At 40.5% G+C, this 27,417-nt stretch overlaps 1 protein-coding gene across 1 annotated transcript in view; it reads left to right on the forward strand.

The window, feature by feature from the left end:
* The window catches only part of LOC120404794 (DNA repair protein complementing XP-G cells), a 74,896-nt gene that overhangs the window by 38,174 nt on the left and 9,305 nt on the right, over positions 1–27,417 (forward strand). Inside the window, exons 11-21 of the mRNA XM_039537818.1 lie at positions 4,017–4,107; positions 5,639–5,814; positions 8,197–8,312; positions 8,393–8,485; positions 9,648–9,708; positions 12,939–13,082; positions 14,235–14,442; positions 15,446–16,393; positions 21,181–21,446; positions 21,881–22,000; positions 26,269–26,482. Coding sequence (XP_039393752.1) covers positions 4,017–4,107; positions 5,639–5,814; positions 8,197–8,312; positions 8,393–8,485; positions 9,648–9,708; positions 12,939–13,082; positions 14,235–14,442; positions 15,446–16,393; positions 21,181–21,446; positions 21,881–22,000; positions 26,269–26,482 — 2,437 coding nt within the window. The remainder of the gene's footprint in view (positions 1–4,016; positions 4,108–5,638; positions 5,815–8,196; positions 8,313–8,392; positions 8,486–9,647; positions 9,709–12,938; positions 13,083–14,234; positions 14,443–15,445; positions 16,394–21,180; positions 21,447–21,880; positions 22,001–26,268; positions 26,483–27,417) is intronic.

Consider the following 27,417-nt stretch of genomic DNA (forward strand, 5'->3'; position numbering starts at 1 on the left):
GAGGAGGGACAGACCAGCCAAAACAATAATACAAAATTTAGCGGGTCAGCTAAGGCTGGCGCTGCCTTGCCAATGCCACTGCTCCTGCATGATCACCAACCCACCATGTCTTTCAGGCCCTGTTAAACACTGTCCTGTTACCTGGGTTTCTTTCAACCCAAAGCTCTTGGTAACTTTTACTCTGTCCGAGGTGGTGTCAGGAAATAAATCAGGGGAGACATGGCCATCTGACTGATAGATGGCTGGCACAAAGCTAAACTTTACTTAGTCTCAAGCACTTACACATGTCTGCAACAGGTTAGTAAAAACCCCCAATCCTCAATAATTACCGAAGCTGAGTGTGGCTCTTGAGTGGCACAGCGGCAGCCTTCCAGTGGCCAAATCTTCCGTCTGCTGGTGGGGACCACAAGATGCATCCAGAGGGAGAATCCCCGAAGAGTCCCTCAACTCAAACTTTTTTCCCTAATTTATACATTAGTAATATGACATGTCACTTAAAGAAAACTTGTTAAGCAAGCAGTTTCAAAGGTCAAAGAAGAGGTTTCCTTCTGGTCATCGATTAACCAGGTGTGGTTTTTCAGAGTTTGCGTGCCTTGAGGCCCTGTCAGACTCATTCCTGAGGGCACATGGACAAGCTTCCTGTTCTTCTAAAATGCAGGTATCAGCAATTTCAACAATTTTTATCAGGAAGGACATGGTGTCAAGCTGCCCTTTCTCTGGAACCCAAAACCCCCTCCCCTCCTGCCTTGGTTAAGCTAAGGCTGCTGCATGGCCAATTTATGGCCTGCTGACGTGGCTGCTTCTAGCAATAAACAATAGTGGTTTCAGGCACTTTACTGGTTTGCCAAAAACTCCCAGTATAGTCCCTCTCCCTTCTTCCCTGCTACCTGAGGGCCTGCCGTTCCACAGCCAGTGCACCCCCCAGCCCTAGGGTTGCCAACTTTCTAATGGCAGAAAACAGAACAGCCTCCCCGTGCCCCACCTCTACCCTCAGGGCACTGCCTCTGCTACACCCCTTTCCTGAGGCCCCACCCCCTGCTCCTTTCATCCCCCCTCCCTCCTTGCTTGCTCTGAAATCTACAAGAGAGGAAGTCTACAAGATGAAACAAAAGCAGGAAGGTGTCCTGTTTATGAATAAAGACAAAGAATTGTTCTGGTATATGTTGGTGTGCAAGGAAACACACTGGGTTCTTCATTGAGGAAGCAAGTTGACAGTGTGCTTGATCATGAAATGAGGGTTCCAGCCAATCTGGCTGTAAAGCGTTATAAGGATTTGGGGTAAGTATTATACTACAAGACATGAGTATCTAATTAATTAAGTCTAGCCCCTAGGATGCGTGTTATGATTTTATTTTATAAGTAACCATGTTTCCAATATGTCTACTTACTGTTACTTGAATCTCTGTGTTCTGTTAAATCAACTCATATTTGATTTCACTATAAACATATCTAAATGCTGTGAGTTAAGCAGAGTGGTGATCTGAGTGGAACTGGTAAGCTGGGGTATACTGTTTCATCTTTGGAAGCAGAAAATCCATGAATACTGTGAGTGTCCAGGGAACCAGGGTCTGGACACTCCAGGGAGATGCTCAGAGGCCACAAGTGTTGGGGTGTGCCAATCACTTAACCGTCTGATGAAGTTGGTATTCACCCACGAAAGCTTATGCGCCAATACGTCTGTTAGTCTATAAGGTGCCACAGGACTCTTTGTCGCTTTTTACAGATCCAGACTAACACGGCTACCCCTCTGATACTTATCCTGTAGAGTAACAGCAGGACCTGTGAGGTCTAGAGTGGAGTGCTTGTGTTGACAGCGGAGCTGGAGGCTGATCCATGGCAGGTGCAGACAAGGCTTCCTCAGGCTATGGGCAGGTGGTGGCCAGGTGTCTCACAACCCTGGGTGCTCTTGGAAAGCATCACACATGTCAACACAGCTGGGGGCTTGAGAGGTCTGAGGAACTGGTTTTGGGATCTCGGGTAGCTGGACTGCAAAGTGCCATTACGCAAGGAAGGGCTCAGACAAGAGGTCTGTGCCTGGGAGTGTGCCCTAGAATCACAGACCTATAAACAAGAAATGACTCAGGGGACTTAGAAGCATCTGGGGTCCAGGACTGGATCTGCTCACAACAGATTGGTGACTTTTCCAGAAGAGAGGACTGGGCCAGGTTGTAACATTAACTATCATATTAACTTGCAAGTGCTCAGCATCTATCAGAATTTGGCCTTTAGTGCACAGGACACATTTTATTTAAGTTTCTCTTGACAGTTGAAACACCTACAACACATGGTTTGGGACAAGCCAATCACAAGAAAAGTACACAAATTGTGAGCCAAATTCTGACATGCCCTTATCTATTTGGTGTCAAGTATCAGAGGGGTATCTGTGTTAGACATGCATCCGAAGAAGTGGGTATTCACCCACGAAAGCTCATGCTCCAAATCGTGTGTTAGTCCATAAGGTGCCACAGGACTCTTTGCCACTTTTATCTATTTGGCAGTGTTGCGAATTCTCCGTTTTATCTGAAGACTTGCCACAGTTTTTATTGTTAATACCCGAAACTTGGAGTCAAGTAATTACATGAGAATCTCAGGTTTCAATTAAAAAAAAAAAAGGCCCCAACCCTGAACCTGCTTCTGCACGTGCTTGACTTTGTTACTGTGGGCAGCAGCCCCCCCCCCCGACTCCAAGCGAGGGCACCGTTACGCAGGTACAGAAGTGTGTGTGTAGGCAGAACCGGGACGTAAGTGTCTAGCCCTTGGGATGGCCCAGAAAAGCTTCAGAGTCTGGCCCATGCCCGGACCCCCGCCCCGCGCTTCCCACCCCAGCCGGGGACAAGGGCGCCCGAAAGAGCCGCCTGGGAAGCCGCCTTCCAACGGCGGACAAAAGGGAGGGGGGGCTGCGCGCGCGGTGACCCGGCAGCGGTTAGTTTCCGTTGAGCGCGAACTACAGCTCCCAGCATGCCCCGCGCCCGCGCATGCTCCGTGTAGCGATCGGCTGGCGAGGCCGGGCTGCTGCGGGGCCGGGGCTCGGCCCGTTCCGCGGGGGAGAAGGAGCCGGTTAGGCGGTAACCGGCCCGGCCCGGCGCTGCAGCGCGGGGCGATGGTGCCGCTGTATAAGCGGGGGCGGGGCGCGTAGGCCGGGGCGCGCTGAGCCTGAGCCGAGCCCCGGGGGGGGGGGGGGGGCTGAGAACCGACCCACCCTGCGGCCCGGCCGCGGCAGCCGCTCCCGCTGCTGGGGGCAGAGCCAGGCCCGGGGCGGGAGTATCTGGGGGGAGGGGCTGGATAGTCACCACCCGCCTCCCGCCAGTGGCTGTGGCAGAGCCGCGCTTCCCCCGTTAGGAGGTTTGTACCGCAGCAATTAGACTGTCAAGGGGCGGTGGGTTTTTGTTCTTGCATTTCTTGTTATCTTTAAAGAGACTAAAAGGAAATTGTCAGGTCGGATTTAGCTCAGAGTTCGGGTTTTATAAACAAACTAACTTGTAAAAAAGATCGGGGGTGGGGGGAGGAGATCAGAGGGCTTTGAGCAAATAAATACGCCACCAAACATTGCAGTGTTTTGCTGATGCTCTGTTAAAGTGGAGAACCGGCTTTCACCTTCCTTTTTTCTTTTCTATTTCAAGTTGGCCAAAAGGTTGCATGTTTTTCTCTTTGGTGCAGACTTTACAACGATTCATGTTTTGTCATCGCCAGCAGAGGAAGGATGCTCCAGTATTCAAACCATTTGCCAGTAGCCTAGGATTTAGGACTCCTGGGTTTACTTGTATTTCACAGTGAGCTGCTGCCAGTGTTTTGAGAGCTGTACTGCCTGCTTATGGCCTGCACTTTTTTTTTGCCTTGAGAGATCACCTTGTGCAATACTGCTATAGTTGAGAACTAGAATTACTGGAGGTGGAGCTCCCTTACTATATATAAAAGACAGGGCTACGAAGCGTCATGCATTTGGTGTTGCAGTCATGCTTTTGACAGCCATGTCATGCATTCCCCCATCTTACCTGAAATGTCATTTGTCTAGGTGAACAATGGGAGTTCAAGGACTTTGGAAACTGCTTGAATGCTCTGGAAGACCTATAAACCCAGAAACTTTGGAAGGAAAAATTCTTGCTGTTGGTATCCTTAAAACCTTGAGTTGACATACCGTTGCTGACACATGCTGGTCCATCTGTCCCATTGTGAAAAGATGCAGAAATATCCTGAATTGACCTTACCAAAAAATCTGCTAGGACTAGGCATGGTACAGGTATAGACCCTGTGAGTTCGACAGATGAAATCTTATGACTGGAAAGATCAAGTGGCAAGGAGCGTTTTAACTGGTTTGGTCTTTATATCTTAGACACAAATGTAGAATGAAATGTTCCAGTAGAGGGTGTGCTAATCGGAAAAGCTGAAAGGGACTGAATTCATTCTGTATGTAGGGTTTCACTTTTGGTTCATGCCTATAGAGGATGAGGTGAAATGATGCATCTGATTGACTCTAGCTCTGTTCCTGAAGTTTTTCTACACATTAAAGTGCAGTCTATTAATAAAAGGCTTTTCAGTGTTATCAAAGGCACATTCTAAGCCTCTATATTTAAGACATAGTTCAGACTGAAATGAGTTACACTGCAGTTTAGCCTGACAGTACAGAGAGGAATTTCAAAACCCTACATTAGCTCAGGAAGAGACATAGGCTAGGATTTTTTTTAAAAACTCATTTATAACCTGGCATGGTCTGGCCTACCTGGCTGGCCAAACTGGTATAACTTAGTTTGGATATGGTTGAGGTGTGTGGTGGTATTTTTGTTTAGTTTTGTTTTGTTTTTGTTTTAATAAATAAATAGATAAATGCTATATAAACTACTTATACCACATTCATCATTTGAGCATCAACACATGGTCGCAAAGCATATTTGTTTCAGCACTCTAAATGTGTGGCCAAAGGGAGTGGGATTCTATAACAGTTTTGCTTAAGACAGATACACTGGCTGAAAATTTATCAGAGCATGCATAGGACACCTCTGTTATGCCAAAATTCTGTGTGTTTTGTTTTTTATTATCCTATATATGGCATTGAAACTAACCACTAATCTTAGTTATCTCATGGTTTGACTTCAGGGATTACTAGTAAAAATGTAGGAATCGAGGGATGATAAATAACAAACAGTAGTTAAACTTGTGCCTTTATTGTTATAGATTCCTTACCCGAACAAATGACAGGTTATAGGAGTCCGTATTTCGTAAGCTCATCTGATGTCTGCAGTACCGATGGTCATTTGAACTAGAATATAAAAAAAGAGGAAACTAATAGCTATCTTCTGGGTCAGGAAAAATCAGTTCAAATCATCTTGTTAACATGGAGGAAAGCTGGGAAGCTATTACAATTCATTCACTTACATGAGCAGTGAGGGTTGTTGTATTGGTTGCAGAGTGACTCCATTGCTGCTCTTTTTCTTGGGTATGGTGTTAAGAATTCCTTCCTCTTCCATCTTCACTATTCCCTGGAGGATCAAGCGACTTCTTGTATACAAACCTAGCTACTTAGGCTTGGAACAGTAGACAAATTTATTTAGGTCTAAATCTTAATATAGCTTGTTCATTGCATGGTTAACATGAAATGTGCTTGTAAGACTATACATTTTTTTTCTCTTAACTGTCCTTCAAGATATTAGCATTTGGTTGAATCAAGCAGTAAAAGGAGCAAGGGACCGTCATGGTAACACCATACAAAATGCTCACCTACTCACTTTGTTCCATCGACTCTGCAAGTTGTTGTTTTTTCGAATCCGGCCTGTCTTCGTTTTTGATGGGGAGGCACCACTACTGAAGAGGCAAACTTTGGTTTGTACTTTTTTTGAGTAATTTTATGTTATGTTCTTTCTGGTTCTAAATAAGATAGAGATTTATCAATAGGAAAGTTTATAGAGTAGGTGCCTAGTCCTGCGTCTTTGTAGTGAATAGCAATGCTGTCACTAATGTCAGTGAGAGCAGGATTGGCCTTAAATCAGCTACAGCAAGGGTCGGCAACCTCTGGCATGCGGCTCGCCAGGGTAAGCACCCTGGTGGGCCAGGCCAGTTTGTTTATCTGCCGCATCGGCAGGTTCGGCGGACCGCGGCTCCCACTGGCCACGGTCTGCGGTCCCAGGCCAATGAGGGTGGCGGGAAGCCGTGGCCAACACATCCCTCAGCCCAAGGCGCTGCCCCTATTGGCCTGGGAGGGTGAACCGTGGCCAGTGGGAGCCACAGTCTTACGACGCAGCAGATAAACAAACTGGCCCGGCCCGCCAGTGTGCTTGCCCTGGCGAGCCGCGTGCCAGAGGTTGATGACCCCTGAGCTACAGTAAGTACAGAAACAAAGGCTCCTCTTATATATTGTTTCCTCATGAACATATGCATAATTATAGTCTAAAGATCAGATTATAATGTTTAATTATTGTGCTTATGCAAGTGACTTGATATATTTAAACCAATCTCAAAAATTCTAGTTTCTCACTTGACTGAGCATGTGTATTTTTAAATGGGTGAGTAAAAGCTATAACGGGGCAGCAACCTTTCAGAAGTGGTGTGCGGAGTCTTCATTTGTTCACTTTAATTTAAGGTTTCGTGTGCCAGTAATACATTTTAACATTTTTTAGAAGGTCTCTTTCCATAAGTCTATAATATATAACTAAACTATTGTTGTATGTAAAGTAAATGAAGTTTTTTTAAAATGTTTAAGAAACTTCATTTAAAATTAAATTAAAATGCAGAGCCCTCCTGGACCAATGGCCAGAACCTGGGCAGTGTGAGGGCCACTGAAAATCAGCTCGCCTGCCGCCTTTGGCATGTGTTCCTAGGTTGTCTACCCCGATCTATAATTACCACAATGACTTTGATGATAAACTAAATGGTGGGCAAGTAGATTTTGTGTCTGGGTTGGTAAATTTTGATACATTTTCATCTTCAGTTTACAAAGATAATTTACATGGTGAATCACTGCTGTGGTTCTACAAATGTGTGCAGAAATCTCATTAATATTGGGGGTCCTTTGTGCTAGGTACTGTGCAAGCCAAATCAGTGGCCTCTGATCAGGCAACCATTGTATGGTGGACCTTGTCCCTGTATGGGATCTCCATTAATTTAATGGGGATACCCCTGGACATTGAAGTTAATGGGGCCTAGTAGAGGGGGTTGTCTGCACAGAATCAGTTGCAGGACTGAACCCTAAATTAAGACAAGACACAAGAAGTCTGTGAAAAGAGGAAGTAGGAGAGGAAGAATGAAGATAGCAGTGGCAGGGAAGTGTGCAGACTGTGCAGTTTACCAGGTTATTTAAAAAAAAAAAAATCAGACATGAAGCATAACAAGAATCCACCATTCTTCTCAATTGTTTAAGTGAAGTGCACTATGCATTAGAAGTCAGTTATAATTTCACAAGTACCTATATAATGAACCTGGGCTAATCCAGTTTAGTAGTGGATGACTTTTATTTCATAATCCTTTCCTGTTTTAATACTTTTGCAATTATGAAAAAAAAAAAGCCCTATAAAAAGATTGGAACTTATTTGTGATTGGGGTGAGGAATTATTTAAAAAAAATCTAATAATTCCAGCACATCTCTCGCAGGGAACAATGCTTGCCACGTCCCGCGGTGTTTCTTCTGAAATATAGCATGGCTATTAGAAAACTGGATCATCCAGCTGTTCTATTTTTATAAAATGATTAGTACTAAAGTTAATTTTTTTTCAAAGTACTTTTATTTAATTTTGATTAATTTAAACAAGGAAATGTGATGCTATTATATGATTTGCTGCTCCTCTTTTTCTTAGAAAGCAGGAAATCTTAAAAAAACCATTCAAAACCCAGGAAAAACCCTTCTGGGATGCTGTATGTTCCAGATGTATGCATATGATCATAGCAGATTTGTGATAACCATGAGGGAGGAGGAAAAGTCTAGCAGCTTCCAAGATACCAATTTTAAAACTGGAAGTCAATGAGGAAAGATTGCAGGATTGGGCTCTTTTATAGATAATAATCTAGTTTCTGATATTTATGCAGGCATGATATGGAAAGCTCATGTCCATTAATATGAGAACCATTCTTTTTTTATAAAAATAAAAAATCTGTCACCTACAGTGTCTCAATTTACAGCTCATTATAAGAGTAATTCATTTGAAAAATATCTTCCATTTACAAGAAATATCCTTTTAGTGAAATCTGATGTTAGTCATTGCATGTTCGCAGGCAAAACGAAGACAAAGAAAAGAATTGGCAGTCAGTGACTCTAAGAAAACTACCGAAAAACTCTTGAAAACTTTCCTGAAAAGACAAGCTATCAAAACAGCTTTAACAGGCAAAAGGCAAGGGCAAAACTATTATTTTCCTCTTGTTTCAGTGGCAGTTTTTGCTTAGATATTAACTCTTCCAACTTTTTCTTAAGCAATGAAGCACTGCCCAGTATTTCACAAGTTCGAAGAGAAGAAATTGATGATATGTATGTATTGTCTTCTTTACAAGAGGAAGAAAAAAAGAGGTAAGCAATGCTAAGACAAGTAGCTCAGTCTGATATGTTAAAATCCATATTGAAAGATTTTAATGCTGTTTTTGAGATTGTTGATAAATCTACTCTTTGTCCTAGAGTGTTCCTCCATGGGATGGAAACTATATTTACTTGCTGCTATTTATTTTGAGTTAACTTTGTTTTCATGAAAGAGGCGGGGCTGATAACCCTGAGACTGAAGCCCTCTTGTATCTATAGGGGAGTGACTGGTAGAGCAAGCTTTCCTGCACCAACCTGTACATGTGCCTCCATCCTGATCTGAAGTGACTTCTGAAGATGAGAGGGCTAGATCAGTCTCGAGGCCTATTCAGTTGGCCCTTTTTTTTTTTGATCAGAGTAACCAGCAGGGGTACCGTTTATGTTTTTAGTTTTTTAATGTAGCTATTTCTGTGTTAAAAATCAGAATGAGGCCTCCAAATAACTGTCACAACTGACCTAGTTCAGGTTTGACTGGGTATCTCATTACCCAGTAGTGATGATTAAGGCTTCGATTTTTGTCGTGGATATTTCCAGTAAAAGTCATGGACAGGTCACAGGCAATAAACAAAAATTCACGGAAGCCATGACTTGTCCCTGACTTTTGCTAAAAATATCTCTGACAAAAAGGGGAGTGAGGCGGGTCCAGCACCTTGCCCCGCTGCATGAAGCAGCTGGGAGCTGTGGCCCCCACCCCTGCGCAGTGGTTGGGAGCTGAGCGGGGTTGTCCCCCCACTACCCTGCAGGATTGGGAGCTGCTGGGGGGCCCACGGTGACTGGGGAGCTCCAGAGTTCCCCTGCTGTCCATGGCGGCTGGGCAGCTTGAGGGGCCCTGCTGCTGGTGGTGGCGGGTCTGCTGCGGTGCCCCAGTGTCATGGAAGTCTCTGGAAGTCGTAGATTCTGTGACTTCTGTGACAATCATGGCCTTAGTGATGATCTTTGTATCCAATCCAATTCCTCTCCATCTTTTCTGCTAGCCTGTGTCTTTTTTTTTTTTTAATTATACATTTCAGATTAGTTAGTTTCTTAGTTTTCCTGTTCATGAGCAAGCAGTAGGTTAATTCTATTTTGCCTGTTATAAAAAAACTTTATTGGTACATATGTTTAAAAAACCCTACAGCTTCCTTTTTGTCCACCTAGCTTCCTTTTGTAATTTTAGTTCAGAAGACGAAGATGAAAAAGAGTGGGAAGAGAGAATGAGCCAAAAGAAAATATTGCAGGTAACTGCATTTGAATAGCTCTGTAATTGTGTCAAGTATCAGAGGAGTAGCCGTGTTAGTCTGGATCCGTAAAAGCAGGAAAGAGTCCTGTGGCACCTTATAGACTAACATCTATAAGGTGCCACAGGACTCTTTGCTGCTTTCGTAATGTGAAAATTTTCAATCACTCACTCCAAATGGATAATCTTAACAAGAACCAACAAATATACTGCTTAGGGTGTATAGATGTACCACATTTAATTCCTGGTGTCAAAATAGGATTGCCTGCCTAAGGGACCAATAACTTCTAAAATGTCTGATATCTTGCTAATCTCAAAATGTAGAAATTAGTGCTATCTCCTGGTGGAGAGCTGGAGACTCAATTTTCTAGTGTTTTATAGTATTTCTTTCTAACGTAGTGATTCATGAAATATTGGACCATTTAGAGAAAAAATACATTTTTGTTACTCAGAGTTAACTCTATGTAAAACACTGCAGAAAACTTAGAAGAAATGTATATGTACCTTTTCAGTCTTTCTTTCTCTCAATAAAGTATGAGAGGATGTTGGGAGTCCCTCCTGTCAAAATTCACAATTTATTCATTTCAAAAACTTTAACTCAATTGGGCTTCTTCTTTTATCATTATGTCCCTTTGTTTGTCCCACTCCTGTTGTCTCTGCTCCTCCCTTTGGCTCTCATTCCAACTTTTGTCTTTGTCCCTGCAACAAATGCTATCCCTACAAGTGGAACTCTTTCAGCACGCTCACTCTCTTCAAGCATTTCCTATTCCCTTCTTCTCTTCATTGAATAATTCTAAACCCTCGCTTTTGCTCTGCTTTGTCTATCTGAGTGTGCTAGTCTTGTCTTATTTAGACTATAAGGCAGAAAATGTTTTTATCTATGGCCCTAATCATGCAGTCAGATGTGGTCAGTCAGGTTCTTGCATCCATATGCAGTATGCCTCCGCATGGGTGCAAGTGTCCACCCTGCCAGGTTCTAATTGCAGAATTGAGAACTGTTTTTCTAAAGTGTCATTTCTGTTGTTGTTGTTGCTACCTAAAAGCATTGATAATATTAATGCTCATGTGCAACTATTCAAATTCTATGTATTTAATTTTCAGTAGTATAGCTATATATTAAAAAAAATCCTAGGTTACAACCATGTTTTAAAGGTCTATATTTTGTGACCTGCTAGGGTTAGAAACATCATGGCACAGCAATAGAAATACTTTCAGGATAGGTAAAGTTTTCAAATGACATTTTCTGGACTTTTATTAAGAGAAAAGAGATGAATGGTTTTTTAGTAGGGCTTGAAAATGTTTCTTTTTTTAAAAATATAAATATTTGGACTTACACTGTTATTTATTCAACAGTCATGCCACTTCTTAACTACAGTGTCACTTGAAAGTTAGAACAGGCATTCGCATGGCACTGTTGTAGCTAGTGTTGCAAGATATTTACGTGCCAGATGCACTAAAGAGTCATATGCCTCTTTATGCTTCGGCCATCATTCCAGAGGACTTGCTTCCATGCTGATGATGCTCATTTTGGGGGGGCAGGAGGGGGAAGCGTTAAATAAATTTGTGATTGAACTCCTTGGAGAGAGAATTGTATGTCTTCTGCTCTGTTTTGCCTGCATTCTGCCATATATACCTCTATCCTATATAACACTGTCCTCAGGAGCCAAAAAATCTTACCGCATTATAGGTGAAACCGCATTATATCGAACTTGCTTTGATCTGCCGGAGTGCGCAGCCCCGCCCCCCCGGAGCACTGCTTTACCGTGTTATATTCAAATTCGTGTTATAATGGGGTAAAGGTGTATTTCACATTATAGCAGTCTCTGATGGTGACCCAGCACATGTTGTTCTTCGTAAGGACACTTTCACTGCAAATTTGACAAAACGCAAAGAAGGTACCAATGTGAGATTTCTAAAGATAGCTATAGCATTAGACTCAAGATTTAAGAATCTGAAGTGCCTTCCAAAATCTGAGCGGAACAAGGTGTGGAGCACACTTTCAGAAGTCTTAAGAGCAACACTCTGATGCGGAAACTACAGAACCCAAAGCACCCAAAAAGAGAGACAGCCTTCTGCTGATGGCATGTGACTCAGATGATGAAAATGAATGTCAGTCTGCATTGCTTTAGATCGTTATCAAGCAGAACTCATCATCAGTATGGATGCATGTCCTCTGGAATGGTGGTTGAAGAATCAAGGGACATGTGAACCTTTAGCGCATCTGGCATGTAAATATGTTGTGATGTGAGTTACAACAGTGCCATGCAAACGCCTGTTCTCACTTTCAGGTGACATTGTAAACAAGAAGCAGGCAGCAGCATCTTCTGCAAATGTAAACAAACTTGTTTGGCTGAGTGGCTGAACAAGAAATAGAACTGATGGGACTTGTAGTCTTTAAAGTTTCACATTGTTTTATTTTTGAATGCAGGAGGGTTTTTTTTTTTTGTGTACGTTTGTAAGTTCAACTTTCATAATAGAGATTGCTTTACAGTCCTTGTGTTAGGTGAATTGAAAAATACTATTTTTGTTTTTTAAAGTGCAAATATTTGTAATAAAAATAAATATAAAGTGAGCACGGTATACTTTGTATTCTGTGTTGTAATTGAAATCAGTATATTTGAAAATGTATAAAACATCCAAAAATATTTAAATAAATGGTATTCCATTATTGTTTAACAATGTTTTTAGTCGCATGATTAATGGTTTTTAACAGCTTGACAGCCCTAAATAAAAGCCTTGTTGTATTAACTCAGGGGTCGGCAACCTCTGGCACGCAGCTCGCCAGGGTAAGCACCCTGGTGGGCCGGGCCAGTTTGTTTATCTGCCACGTCGGCAGGTTCGGCGGGTTTGTTTATCTGCCACGTTGGCTCCCACTGGCTGCGGTTCGCCGTCCCAGGCCAGTGGGGCTGGTGGGAAGCGCCGTGGGCTGAGGGATATGCTGGCCGCGGCTTCCCGCCACCCCTGTTGGCCTGGGACGGTGAACCGTGGCCAATGGGAGCCGCAGTCCGTCAAACTTGCCAATGTGGCAGATAAACAAACTGGTCCGGTCCGCCAGGGTGCTTACCTTGGCGAGCCGCGCGCCAGAGGTTGCCGACCCCTGTACTAACTTCTGATTTGAGAGACTAAATACTGTATATTTGACTTTCCATTTGGTTATGAGTTACTCTATATATGTTTGTTGCCTTGGTCATATGAAATTAGTGTTTTTAAGTTCTCTCTCATTTCTTACAGGAAGAATTCTTTGACAATCCTCATTCTGTAGACATTGAATCAGAAGACTTCAGCAGTCTGCCTCCAGAAGTGAAACATGAAATCCTGACAGACATAAAGGAGTTTACAAAGCGACGAAGAACATTATTTGAGACAATGCCAGAGGTAAAATTTAAAAAATCCATCAGCTTTTTTAAAGCCAGTAGGATAGAATCTGCTGCCATTAGTGCCGATGAAGACTGCATTAGTATCTCACATCAAGAAATCCTTACTCCTGGTGCTTTGTCAGAAAAGTGACTGCACAAAATGTCAGAGTAATGGTTCTCAACAAACTTGCTTTCTGTATGTATTCAGAGTTTTGGTTTCTGACTTCTGTTAGAATTGCAGAGCCAAGATTGCTTTATAATAATCCACTCTTGCATTGTGGCTCATGCATCACCACCAGAATTATTCTGTAATTGGAACTTAGTGAATCTTATTATTTATGATAAGTCAGGTGGAAAGAAAACAACTTCACTTCCAGATCCCAAATTGCATGCAAAGCTGGAAGTTGGGAAACCTCTTTTTTAAAATTGAAAACTAAGCAAATGTGTAAAAAGTTATTAAGAGACAACTGGAACTCTGCAGTGCCATTTTTACAATCACTTTTGAGAGCACAACTATATTTTGAAGTGTAATAGGACTGTTTAGACGGCAGCTGGCACTGAAACCTGCCAGGGTAGATGATGTAATAGGCAACCACATTTAAATCACCCCAGTGTGGGTTCCATTATAATTTTATTTGTTTTGTAGTTATGGACCATCTCTATTAAATGACCAGTTTTTTCTGGTCATGTAAGAGAGGTATCAGTGTATTTAAATAATGTTCCTAAGTATATTTAAAATAATTATTTAATACTGTGTCACAGTTCAAGGACAACTGCATCTGTATTTCACTTCAGCGGTACAGCAAGGGCACCCACTAACTGCTTCCAGCTCCCTAGCTGTTACCTTTCTCGGGGGAGACCTGCATCTCTCTCCCTTCTGACCTTGGTATTTCCAAGCTGCACAGTTTCCTGCCTTCACTGTCTATTTCCCAGCACAGACAGGTTGCCTAAGGACATCTGCTTGGTTTCTCTTCAGAGAATAATAACAGAGTGAATGTCAACAGTTATATTATCAAGTAGCACATCCTGTGCAAGTCTATTTTATTCTTAAGGTAAAACATAATAAAAAAACAAACAAAAATAACCTACAAGCATGTGATTAAGCTTACCAGAATTAACTGCAACCCTAACCTGGATTTTTATGCTTTTTTTTTTGTTTGTTTGTTTTAAGGAGTCCAATGACTTCTCACAATACCAACTCAAGGGTTTGCTTAAAAAAAACAATCTAAATCGATACATAGAAAATGTGGAAAAAGAGATGAGCCAGCAGGACTCAGGCCACATCCAAACCCAATATGAAAATGAGGGGGGCTTCATGAAACAAGTGGAAAGCAAGAGGGTAGTCTCTGAAGATACTTCTCACTACATTCTGATAAAAGGTATTGTAATGTTCTCTCTGTACTTCCTGAAATTTCTCACTGGGTTTGGGCACTCTGTATTGCTGTCTGTCTTGTGTATTACTACTGAGAAATCTGAGTTCCATGTACAGAAATATATACAGTAAAAGCTTTTTTTAACCAGCATACTGGAGGAATGGAGGGTGCTGGTAAATTAAAAATGCCAGTTAACTCAGAGGGAGGGGTTTGGAGTGCGGGGTGGGGGTGTGGGGCAGGGATGTGGGAGGGGCTGCAAAGCATGGGCTCTAGGAGGGGGCTTAGGACAGGGGGTTAGGGTATGGAAGGGGGCTCGGGGTGCTGGATGGGAGGCACTCACCTCCGGTGGCTACCTGTAAGTAGCTCCCCATCCCTGCTGCTCCTGGCAGAGGCGGAGCCAGACAGCTTTGCAAGCAGGTATGCTGCCTCTGTCTGCAGGCTCCGCCACCCCTGCAGCTCCCATTGGCTTTGGTTCCCGGCCAATGGGCTGGGAGCTGCAGAGCCAGCACTCGGGGATGGGGGACGGAGGCAGCATGCCTGCAGAGCTTCCTGGCCGTGCCTCTGCCAGCAACAGCAGGGATGGGGAGTCACTTGCAGGGATCCGTCGGAGGTGAGTGCCCCTTCTATCTGGCATCCTGAGCCCCTCCTGTGCCCCAACCCCCTGCCCCAAGCTCCCTCACAGAGTGTGCCCTGCAGCCCCTCCCACGCTCCAGCGCCCTGCAGGCCCTGCACCAACCGCACTATAAATTGGACTTTCAGTGCAGATCAGAAATGCTAGTTTATAGAGCTTACTGGTTGGTCAAGTGCCGTATAAAAGTTTACTGTAGTTGATACTTTCAGTATAATGAACTATAACGCTAAGATTATTACATTGCAGAGAAATAGAGTAATAAGACTTGGTTATCAACCACCAACTTTTTATGATTTTAAATCTAATTCATTATAGCAGAAAAGGAAAATATATGAAGAGTTACATATGAATAAACTTAGCAATATTTTTCTTTTTCAGGTATTCAAGTAAAGGAAGCCACCAGTACCCACTTAGAAACTCCTTCAGTTGGGCATTCTTCCACAGGACCTGAATATAATATACCTGATAAAATACAAAATGAAATGAATACTAATACCAAACCACCTTCACCTGAAAAGTTAAAGACAGAGAAGGCTATCAATGCAGTTGGAGCACCACCTTCTCCCAGAACTTTGCTTGCTATACAGGTAGCTATGTTAGAAAGCAGCTCAGAAGAGGAGCCAGAGGATGAAGATAAAAGGCAGCTGAATTTGGACCAAGCCACTCTCTGCCCCAGTATAGCTGAAGACAATGTATCACCAAGAACACTACAGGCTGTTCAGCAAGCTCTAAGTGGTGGTGGTGATGATGTGAGAGCAGTTATTACCATTAGTGCTGATAGAACACGAATGGAAATGTCAGGAGTGAAGAATCTTATTAGTAGCTCAGATGAGGAAGATGAGGTTCCTAAAATTAAGGATGGAAAAGAGCCGCTACTTTTACCTACAATTCTTTCAACAAACACCGTCCTTATGCAAGAAACAAGTCAGTCAGATTTTTTCCCGATTCCTATATCTAAAGGCGCGTCCATGCCATGTGTTAAAAATGACTCCTCTGTTGAAATCATTAGAATAGGTAAAGAAGAGACAGAAGACGAACAAGATTACACTTCAAAAGTGGACTCATATTCTCTGCAAGAAAATATGAATATTTGCATGCAGAAACCAGTAAGTTCCACAACAAAGACCATTTCGGTAGCTATGATTCATTCAGAAACTACAGAAATTCCCAACAACGGGGAATCTGAAAATGTAGAGTGTGTTTTACCAAAAGCTGAAAAGAATACTTCTGAGCTACAGCATCCACTTTCAGTCACTCCAGAAATAGCAAATCCTGATGAGGCAGAAGTACAAAGGAAATCACAGTTTGAAGAGAGTGATTCAGATGGTATGTGCAGCATGCTGGTTTTTTTTCATATTTGATTGTGGTAGCCAAGGCCCCAATCAGGATTAGAGCCCCATTGTGCTAATTGCTGAACAGATACACAGGAAGATGAGATTCCCTACCCTGAAGAGTTTACAGTCTACTGACATGATCCTTGAATTTACCTCTTCTAATAGAGACAAAGCTGTATTTTTAAAACATCTTATGTATGATTTTTTTTTTAAATTAGGCCTTATTGACAAATATAATCTCTTGTAGACAGGAAGAAGTGCTTAATTTTTTTTAAAATTTTTTTTAGTACAAAGCAGTTTTTAATATGGGATTTTTTTTATACTTTAATTGTAGGGTGAAGTAATTTTATTCGATTGTAAATTTGAAATGAGAGGATTTGATTAAAATGATTTCTTATCCTCTGTCACAAGTCAATATTTTCCCAAAGAGGGACTGTCAGTTGCTCTAGTTATGATAAGCCTTATTTCAGAGATCATTCCCAAATTTGTCTTGTTTTGATACTGATTTATAAATCAGAAGAACTTTCCGATACTACGCTTAATATTCCAACAGTATTCAGTCTTTCTGATTGTCAAAGAGAAATTCATCATTTGGAAATTTTTCTTGACAAAAACCCAGCAGTGTATCAAAGCACAGTAGGGGTGACAACTGTTCATATAAAAGTGTTCTGTATAAAAAAATAATACCCAGATCATCCTTTGCATTTGATTGTGATCCTGCAAGAGTTAAGTAGCCATTTGACTAACAAAATGTATTTAGGTATCCAAATGTTATATTCATTTAAAAAAGTATGTTATAAACTGTTAATAACTGGGTAATCTAGGATTTGCCAGAACTCAGGCAAATATGATTTTTTTTTTCTAAAATTGAGATCATCCAGTGGTTTGACACGATCATCTTAGTCCCTTGGAAAAGAGACCCAGTGTCTATAAACACTTTACCTCCTTATATAGAAATAACAGATCTTAGACTCCGTAATAACTTAATTTGACAGGGAAGAACACTTCTGTCCCATATCCAAGTCTGATTTTGGTATTCGAACCTTAAATTTGATGTATTTTTAGTTGTTTGCTCAATAAATCTGGGAACATATAAATACATCTTCTCTTGATAAGTAACTGATTTCCTCCAATTTTAATATAAAACTTTCTCTGATCCTCTGGGAGCAAACAATATATATCAGCTATCAATTGATATCTGAACATTTTGACCAGTGACTCAGTTCAATGGCAAAAAACCTATATTAACGCAGAGTTAATGTTGAGTGGTGGTATGTTGTGCTTTTGCAGAATGCTAAGTTGAGCAAAACTCCTCCAACATCTGAAAACCAAGAACTGCAGAGTTCAGGCTGCACATGCATATTTAACTCTGCCCTCTTTCAGCAAATCTATCCTGTTAACACCGATACCTTTACTCTGCCAACCCCACAGTTCCCGAAATGTGTATGCTGTTCACCTCCTTTTATTATCCACTTATTCTCTCACCTACAGGATTCCATCTAACACTATGGCGGGAGGGAGCGGCAGTTGACCATGGCACATTCCCTCTGTTCCTCTGGCAGTAGTCAATTGGAATTATTTGTATATACTCCAGGCACAGTCAGTGTGTTAGGTGTACTTGCACTAAATGGTGGAGGCAGCAGTTGGGCCTGCTAAGTAAGGTGTGTTTGTGACATGTGGACATGTGTGACAAGGCAGTGATTAGGATATGAGGAGATCTATGTCTTGCACCCAGAAGTGTGAGTGCTAAGGGAAGAGCTGCACGTGTACCTACAGGATTGTAGTATGCATTATTTCAGTGTAGAATTGTGTATATGTTGTATAATTAGCAGGGCACAGGAGTATTATTACAAAGGGCATTGTCAGCAACGAGGGGGAACATAAGAATTCTAATGCTTAAATGATGCTTACATGAAAGTGAGATTGTATCCTGTGAGTAAGTGTAAGAGAGCTGTAAAATGCTGTGAAGTGGTGGTCCCTAAATTTTACATGTTCTCTCTGAGGAGATGTCTAAGTGTGTGAGTGTACATCAGGATCTGGAACCTCCTGAATCTTAGTGCCAAGAGCCACTGTGAGTATGTGCATAGTGAGGCACTGCTCAAAGAGGGTAGAGGAAAGGGGGTGTGGGCAACCTTTTCCCCCTACGCCTCTCTTTTTGCCTTTTAATAGAGTTAGCTGGAAGCCTGTGGATGAAATGGGTTGAAAAAGGAGGTAAACAACTTGTACATTTTTTTTTTGAGGGGAGGGGGTCTGTAACTTGGGAATCCTTTCGTCATGAACCCAGATTTGGATCACTAATGCTACTCTGCACTCCATGAAGCAATCCACTTAAACATTTGGATGTTAGACCACATACAAGATTTGAGCTTTAAAGCATAAAAAAATAGTTGGAATGGAAATTCTCTAGTTCTTTCTTTGTATTGGTACATGTACAGTGTAAACATGTATATGTTTTTTAATGTTGTTCTCTATTTGGGTCCCGCAAAGATTTAGTGGGTACCATGCGCTGCCTTGGGTAAAATGCTGCATATTGAAACCATTTTTTATCCATATCTCATCAATAGGTTCATTTCTAGCTCTGGGCAAAAAAAAACCCCACTTAGAAACTTTTTTTTTTTAAATGTCATTTTTTTGGGAGGGTTTATCTCCAGAACTCCTAGCTTAGACTCCAAATTCGTGCCATTAATCCTATCCTGCAACCTCCTGAGTTAGTCAGATTTCCTTGAAATTTGGTCTGTCAGTGTTAGAGGATTTACAAAGGTTGATGTTTAAACTGTAATGATGCTCCCACACCACTATATAATAAACATTCTTTTTGTATAAGAGGAGAGAAATCTTTGGGCTAGATTCTCCCCTGTGAACATTATTGCTATTCACGGTAATTTAAACCTCTAGTTTCATGTAATTCTTTAGCGTGGAAAACAAAGTTTACCATTCTCTTCCCTAAATTTGAGCAAACTCTGTATTGATGGCCAGCCACTTTAGCTCCCCTAGCTCCATGAACCATTTGGCTCATGCAGAAAGTTGTGCTGCTAAGTTATTACCTGTCTGCTGAATCTGGTTCCCATCTTAAAGGGGTGAGGAAATTCCATGGCACAGAGAGGTAAGCAGCATAAATTAATTTAAGCTACTTTGGACTTGGTGTATAACAGGGGTCGGCAACCTCTGACACGTGGCTCGCCAGGGTAAGCACCCTGGCAGGCCGGGCCAGTTTGTTTACCTGTCGCATTGGCAGGTTTGGCCGATTGCGGCTCCCACTGGCTGTGGTTCGCTGTCCCAGGCCAATGGGGGCGGTGGGAAGCCACGGCCAGCACATCCCTCGCCTGCGCTGCTTCCCGCCACCCCTGTTGGCCTGGGACGGCAAACCGCAGCCAGTGGGAGCTGTGATCAGCCGAACCTGCCGATGCAGCAGGTAAACAAACTGGCCCGGCCTGCCAGAGTGCTTACCTTGATGAGCCACGTGCCAGAGGTTGCCGACCCCTGGTGTAGAATCTCGCAGACACTTGCTGCCCTTTTCTACTCATAGAACTGTGAGGTCAGCAGGAAGGGTGGTATTCCCCTCATGTATGCTGGATTCATGGGTATAAGCTTCCATCCTCTGATAGAAGTGGTGAAGAGAGAAATTCATTGAGGGATGAGGCTGTTCAGATGCTTGCTCCTGTCATTAAAGATCTATACTAACATTTATTTTTGAACTGTTTTGTTCTCCTATACAATGCATTTAAAACTTTAAACCTCTTATGCTCCATTTTATCTTCTGTGTTTTTATTACACGCTGTCACAATTTTATTACTCATTTAAATATAAGATTATGCAAAGTAATGAGCGATCTCTTCTGTTTAAAAACAAACCAACCCGCCCCTTTAATTTAAAAAAAAAAAAGTTCCTGTGAGAGGGTAGGACTAATGCCATTACATAAACCAAAATCTGTTTTCCCCACCATAGTTTCACCCAGTCAGGATTGCACGTATTTTATTTTATCTTATTATTGATTTATTTATTTAAGCGTTTTTGATAGAAAAGCTCTGCCAAAGTCATACCACATAGAAGCTATTTAACATTTTTTTTTTCCCTGGGGGAAGTGCTATGCAACAGGGAAAACAGAGATATGTACTTATGCACACATATCCCTCCCTAGTTCCTTTTTTCCCTCTAAAATAAATAAATAAATAACTCTTCTTTAGTGTACAGCTTAAAATTTCCTAAATCACACATCTTCATTATTTTTACAGCTGTATTATTTTTATATATCTATCAGCATTAATCCTGAAAACTTTACACTGAGTAGAGGGGAAGGTAAAACTGCAGTTCTCATCAATTCAATGCAAATTATTAAAAATGTAATGAATAAAAAAAGGCTAATTGCTGATGTTTCCATAGATGAAATCTGTCTTATTTTAACTCTAAAGACTCAAGCTTTCACATTCTACATGAGTATCAATATTTTATAAGGAAATAAAGAAATGTAAAGCTAGTTCAGACAATCATTATTTTAATTCTGTCTTCTCAGGACATCGCTAGTCTGGGGGGAGGGGAGGGGGAAGATACTACAGAAACTGTGAGAGCAGCAAAAGCTCTTAGGTGATGTTAGATGTTGACATTTCCTACTTCTCTCTAACAGTGGGTCTGCCCGGAGGAGTCCTGGAGAATGGCACGGTCTGATGGAAATAATAATAATTAATAAAAAAATAATGTATCTTAGGAGTTGAGTATGGTATTTTTCCCCCTTAATGAGGAAGAAAACGTGCTTTTTTTCCCCCCCCCCTTCCTCTTGTGCAGGTAGCTTTATTGAAGTGGACAGTGAAAGTAGTAATGACACTGGGTTTCCAGGTGAAATATTTAAAACATCACATGCTCCCTCTGAACCTGATGAGACATTGGCTGTTGAAGCAGCAGCTACAGAACTGGAGAAGGAAGGAGATGATGGTGCCACAGAGAACCTCCTTAAAGACGCTGCTGAAGAAGTGCAGTTGACTATTCATCAGAATGCTGAAACCGAAAAAGACAGGGAAGATGCAGTGAATGAGTGGCAAGATATTAGTTTGGTAATGATACTTGTTTTTTGTTAGTTGTATTGAGGGAATAGTAAAGTAATCTCCAGTTAAATTGCTTTTCTAAAGGACACTGTTGAATGGACACTTATGGCAGAGCTATTGTGTGCCTCCTTTAACTTACTGGCTTCATCCCTGTCTTATTCATTTGTCTGCTTGAAAGGTACAGAATATATTGAGCCTGATTTTTCAGAGTTGCTGAGCACCCACAACTCCAGATGAAGTCAGCGGGAGCTATGAGGTCTCAGGTCTTCTATTTATATCCTTATGATGTGCTTCATTAGAAGAGTATGAAGACTTACAGGCATCTGTGTGAATTAGTGGTGCACAGGTTCCTGTTGTAATTATAGTCAAGCACATATATGTATAAACAATTTAATATACTTCACTGTTGGTATGACCAAACTTTGCTTTTATTTAATATGCAGGAGGAATTGGAAGCTCTGGAAAACAACCTTTCTGTTGAGCAAAACATGCTTCAGGCTCAAAAACAACAGCAGGAGCGTATTGCTGCCACTGTAACAGGACAGATGTTCTTGGAAAGTCAGGTAATGTTTGACGCTCATAATGACATTAAAAATAAAAATCACTGTTTGTACCTCTTGGCAAGTCAAAACAGTATGTCAAACACTGTTTATAATGTTTAATTCTGGGTCACTTTTCTCGCTTATGAGCTTGGTTTTTTTCCTCAGCCTACTTGAGAGAATATTAAAAGAACATGTCTCAGATTCAAAATGCCTGAAATATTACATGTTACATTGTACAGTTAAGGTTCATACTTCATGAATAAATAAGGGAAAATATCTTCCCTTTTTTTCAAGTATCAAGCTTATATTTTTTAGTGTGGGGCAAGAGAAGGGAGTAATAAGATTGAGTAGAAATTAAAAAGCCTTTATAAGGTGAAGTGCAGCAAATTGTATCTAATGTTGTTTAAACTGAAACTTTTGAAAAACTGTACTGTTGACATTTTTGAAAATATACAAATACACAAACGTTCACCTTGTTCACGGAAGGAAGGACAAGAAGCAATGGGCTTAGTCTACAGCAAGGGAGATTTAAGTTAGATATTAGGAAAACCTTTCTAACTATAAGGGCTGTTAAGCTCTGGAATAGGCTTCCAAGAGAGGTTGTGGAATCTCCATCATTGGAGGTTTTTAAGAACAGACCACATATCAAGGATGGTCAGCACAGTGGGCTGGACTTGATGACTTCTCCAGGTCCCTTCCAGACCTTCATTTCTATAATTCTATGAAAACTAAAAAAATCTTTTGGATTATGCTTGTGTGTGTTATATCCAGCTTTGTGTGTGTTCATTTTTCTGCATTTCTTACCAACTGAAGTCATGCTAGTAGCTGATGTTTTTGGAAGTGTAAGCGCATTCTGTATCAGGCTCTGGTTACTGCACATATGCACAATCGTATTTTTTTGAAACCTTACAGGATTTTCACTTTTGTGGGGCTTAGCTTTTGTATTTACCATAGTTGAGTGAAAAATGTGCTTGAATGCTACCCCTGACTTTTTTTAACCTCTACCACACTGTATCATTTTGTATGGAAATTAAGGTGGGAGCTTACCCCTTCCCCCCCCCCCCCCCCAATTTGATCTTTGGCTCTTGCTGTACGAGGCACGTAAACCATGCAAAATCCTTTGAGTATTAAACCCTCACAATAACATAGAATCACTCTAATTTTAATGCAGGTAAACTGTAGCCAGTTAAGGTTTCCTATAGATTAATAGATTTTTAAGGTCCCAAGGAACCATTATGATGATTATCTGACCTCTTGCATACCACTGGCCAAAGAGCCTCACCCAGTAATCTCTGCATAAATCCCATAATTTTTGTTAGAGCTATAGCATATCTTTTAGAAAGAGATCCTATCTTGATTTTAAATACTTTATAGGTTTAAAAATATCTGGTCTTGATTAAAGACTATACAGACTTGACACCCGATGAAGTAACACACAGTGGTATCTAATATTTGTAAACGATGTTCCAAAATACTAATTTTCAGGCTTTCTTTGGAGGAAAAGGGAGATAGTTTCAGGTTAAAAGGCTTCCTTGTACTTTCACCATGATGTGATTTTTTTTTTAACACCCCCCTTCTAGCCCCCCTCAGTTAATTATACTTTGGTAAGAGCTTGAGATATTGCAAGCCACATGGTGGCAGACAGACTATTAGTGCTGTAACTGATCCTAATTTAACAGTAAAAACTGAGCAAATTGTTTTGAAACAGACTTTAACAGGGCACAGAACACAGTTCAAGCAAGGGATCTCTGGAAAAAAAATAAGGGCTGTCAACCGGTTAAAATTAATTGCACAATTAAAAAAAATTAATAAACAATAATGGTATTCCATTAATGTAAATATTTTTGGATGTTTTCTACATTTTAAAATATATTGATTTAAATTACAACACAGAATACAAAGTGTACATATTTATATTTGATTACAAGTATTTGCACATAAAAAAACCCAAAAGAAATAGTATTTTTCAATTCACCTAATAAAAGTACTTTAGTGCAATTTCTTTATCATGAAAGTTGAACTTACTTTTGTACATAATTCTACATTTGTAATTGCATTCAAAAATAAAACTATGTAAAACTTTAGAGCCTGCAAGTCTACTCAATCCTACTTCTTGTTCAGCCAATCACTCAGACAAACAAAAGTTTGTTTATATTTTGCAGGAAATAATGCTGCCTGCTTTTTTTTTTTTTTTTTTTGTATATAAAAAAAAATCACCTGGAAGAGAGAACAGATGTTTTCGTGGCACTGTTGTAGCCAACATCGCAAGATATTTACGTGCAAGATGTGCTAAAAATTCATGTGTCACTTCATGCTTCATCTACCATTCCAGGGGACATGCGTCCATGCTATGCGTCCATGATGGATTCTGCTCGATAACAGTCCAAAGCAGTGTGGACTGATGCATGCTCATTTTCATTATCTGAGTCAGATGCTACCAGCAGACGGTTGATTTTCTTTTTTGGCAGTTTGGGTTCTGTAATTTCTATATCGGCGTGTTGCTCTTTTAAGACTCCTGAAAGCCTGCTCCACACGAAGGCACTTCAGGTTCTTAAACCATGGGTTGAGTGCTGTGGCTATCTTTAGAAACCTCACATTGGTTCCTTCTTTGCGTTTTGTCAAATCTGCAGTGAAAGTCTTCTTAAAATGAAGAACATGTGCTGGTCATCATCCAAGACTGCTATAATATGAAGTATATGGCAGAGTGAGGATATGGCAGAGCAGGAGACATACAATTCTCCCCCAAGGAGTTCAGTCACAAATTTAATTAACACATTATTTTTTGAACAAGCATCATCAGCTGGAAGTATTTTCCTCTGGAATAGTGGCCAAAGCATGAAGGGGCAAACGAATGTTTAGCATATCTGGCATGTAAATACCTTGCAATGCCGGCTACAAAAGTGCCATGCAAATGCCTGTTCTCACTTTCAGGTGACATTGTAAATAAGAAGAGGGCAGCATTATCTTTGTAAATGTAAACAAACTTGTTTGTCTGCGATTGGCAGAAAAAGTAGGACTGAGTGGATTTGTAGGATCTGAAGTTTTACATTGTTTTGTTTTTGAGTGCAGTTATGTAACAAAAATCTACATTTGTAAGTTGCATTTTCACTACAATACTTGTATGAGGTGAATTGAAAAAAACTTTCTCCATCATTTTTACAGTGCAAATATTTGTAATAAAAATAATATACACTTGTATTCTGTGTAATTGAAATCAAATATATATGAAAATGTAGAAAAACATCTGAAGTATTTAATACATTTCAATTGATATTCTATTGTTTAACAGTACAATTAACATTGCGATTAATTTTTTGAATGAATCGCTTGAGTTAACTGCGATTAATCAACAGCCCTAAAAAAATGTAAACATTTATAGCCTTTCGTGGCACTAGATACAAATGAATAAGATCAGCCTGAAAATACTAAAAAATGATTCACTAACGCGCATCCATGCTTTGCAGAAGGGAGGAAGGAGAAGAAATGGGGGAAGAGTAGTTTCCATAGATTGGGGTATGTGTGCGCATAACTGGAGTTGTTATATGTCATATAACAGCACATTTAGCAGAGTCCAGTCTGAAACTAGAAAAGTGTTCTGATAAACAAAAGATGATTTATCCACACCATTGACACATGTAAATATACCATTCATTCATATTATTATAAGAATTTTTAGAAAAAACAAAAACCATCTAGGATGTTATTGCTGTCTTTCATGGTCAGAAATACGGCTATAAAATTGCTTGCTCACAACTGTTTCTGTCTTCCTGTTTTATGCTACATCATTTATAGAACTGGAGCACCCTTCATGTTAAATCAATAGCAATAGTGAAGTCCAATAGTGGGCTTCCTGGAATCTGTAAATTGGGAACACCAGAATTTAAAGTGGTGTCTGCTGTCAGACATGCTTGAGGACTTTTCAAGTCTTGTAATGCTTCACTTTTCCTAAAAGAATATTTACATGAGTAACTTGTATTGAAACAAATGAATTAAACAGTTAAGGAGGCTGGGTGTTTTCCTCTCTAAGTTAGTGATCTATGTAGCCAGTTTTCAGTCATTTTGGAATTGAGAAGTACAGGGAGAAAAATTAGAGCGAGCATTTAGCTTATCCAAGAGACTTGTATGAGTAAGATGAGTAGGATTCAGCCCCTTGACTTTATGTAAATTGTTTAGATTTTCTGTGAATGAGTAAACACTATCCAAATGTGAACCAAGCACATTTTTGAGTCGAGCAGGCATGGTATTATGAGCTATCCTTTTTTATGACGTATTAACCCCACTTCCTGTAGGAGCTTCTCCGTCTGTTTGGTGTTCCTTACATTGAAGCACCTATGGAGGCAGAGGCTCAGTGTGCTGTCTTGGACCTTACTGATCAGACATCTGGGACAATCACTGACGATAGTGATATTTGGCTGTTTGGAGCACGGCATGTTTATAAAAATTTCTTCAGTCAAAACAAGTATGTGGAATATTACCAATATGTGGATATTCAAAACCAACTAGGTAAGGTGCAAGTGCTTGTATGCTGGATATATTTGTTTGCTTGCTTTTGATGGGAAGTTTTGTTCTATATCTTCTTAATACTGGAACTCATTCAGAATCATATATAACTATTGTGGTGATCTCTTTTTTTTGAGAGAGAGAGAGATCAAAGTCATATCAGATACCATCCTTCTATGTTGGTTTGTGCATTAAGGAATCTCTTTGAATTCACAGCCATTTGTTGCACTAGGACTAAGCTAGTGACCTAATTACAATAGTAGTAATAGCTACCATGTATGAAATGCAAGTCTGTTTTCTGGTAAACATTCACATTTTGTGTGAAGAAGAGAAAAGACCATGCATCATTTTAGTCAGAGAAAATTTATATAGGCCGATTATAAGCTTCTCTAAATAGAAGTTTCTTTTGGACATGCTGACAAACACTGTATTATAAAGGGATCTAAGGGATTAAATCATGTTGTAGAACAATTTTCAATTACTAATTAATTAGTATTTTTCCCTCTGCTGGTGCAAGACCAAAGATCAAAAAAGTTATACTGGTCTTAACAAAATTTTTAGTCATGGCACATAGTAAACTATTGAACTTTTTAAATTTGTGTGCCTGTCACCTAATTTATTAGGGACAATTTCTGCCCATTCCTCAGCCGTTACTTAGGCAAAACTACCACAAAACTCCCAGTTCAGAGATTTGAAAAAATATTTTAATATGTTTATTGATTATTGATCATGCAAAACTTCTCAATGGTTTTACTTAATGAAAAAGTATTTGTTCTGCTGTGGTTCGTTCTCCCAGCAAATTCTGAGACATCATTTTTGTCCAGTACTGTGTCTGATGTGATAAGCACTTCTTATTTCTATATGCAAGAGTAACTACAGCAGTTCAAGAAGATAAGAGGAGAAAAGAGAGTCTCTTTCTCTGATTACCTTATTTATGC

This window comes from Mauremys reevesii, linkage group 1, assembly GCF_016161935.1.
Source record: "Mauremys reevesii isolate NIE-2019 linkage group 1, ASM1616193v1, whole genome shotgun sequence".
Taxonomy (NCBI): Eukaryota; Metazoa; Chordata; order Testudines; family Geoemydidae; genus Mauremys; species Mauremys reevesii.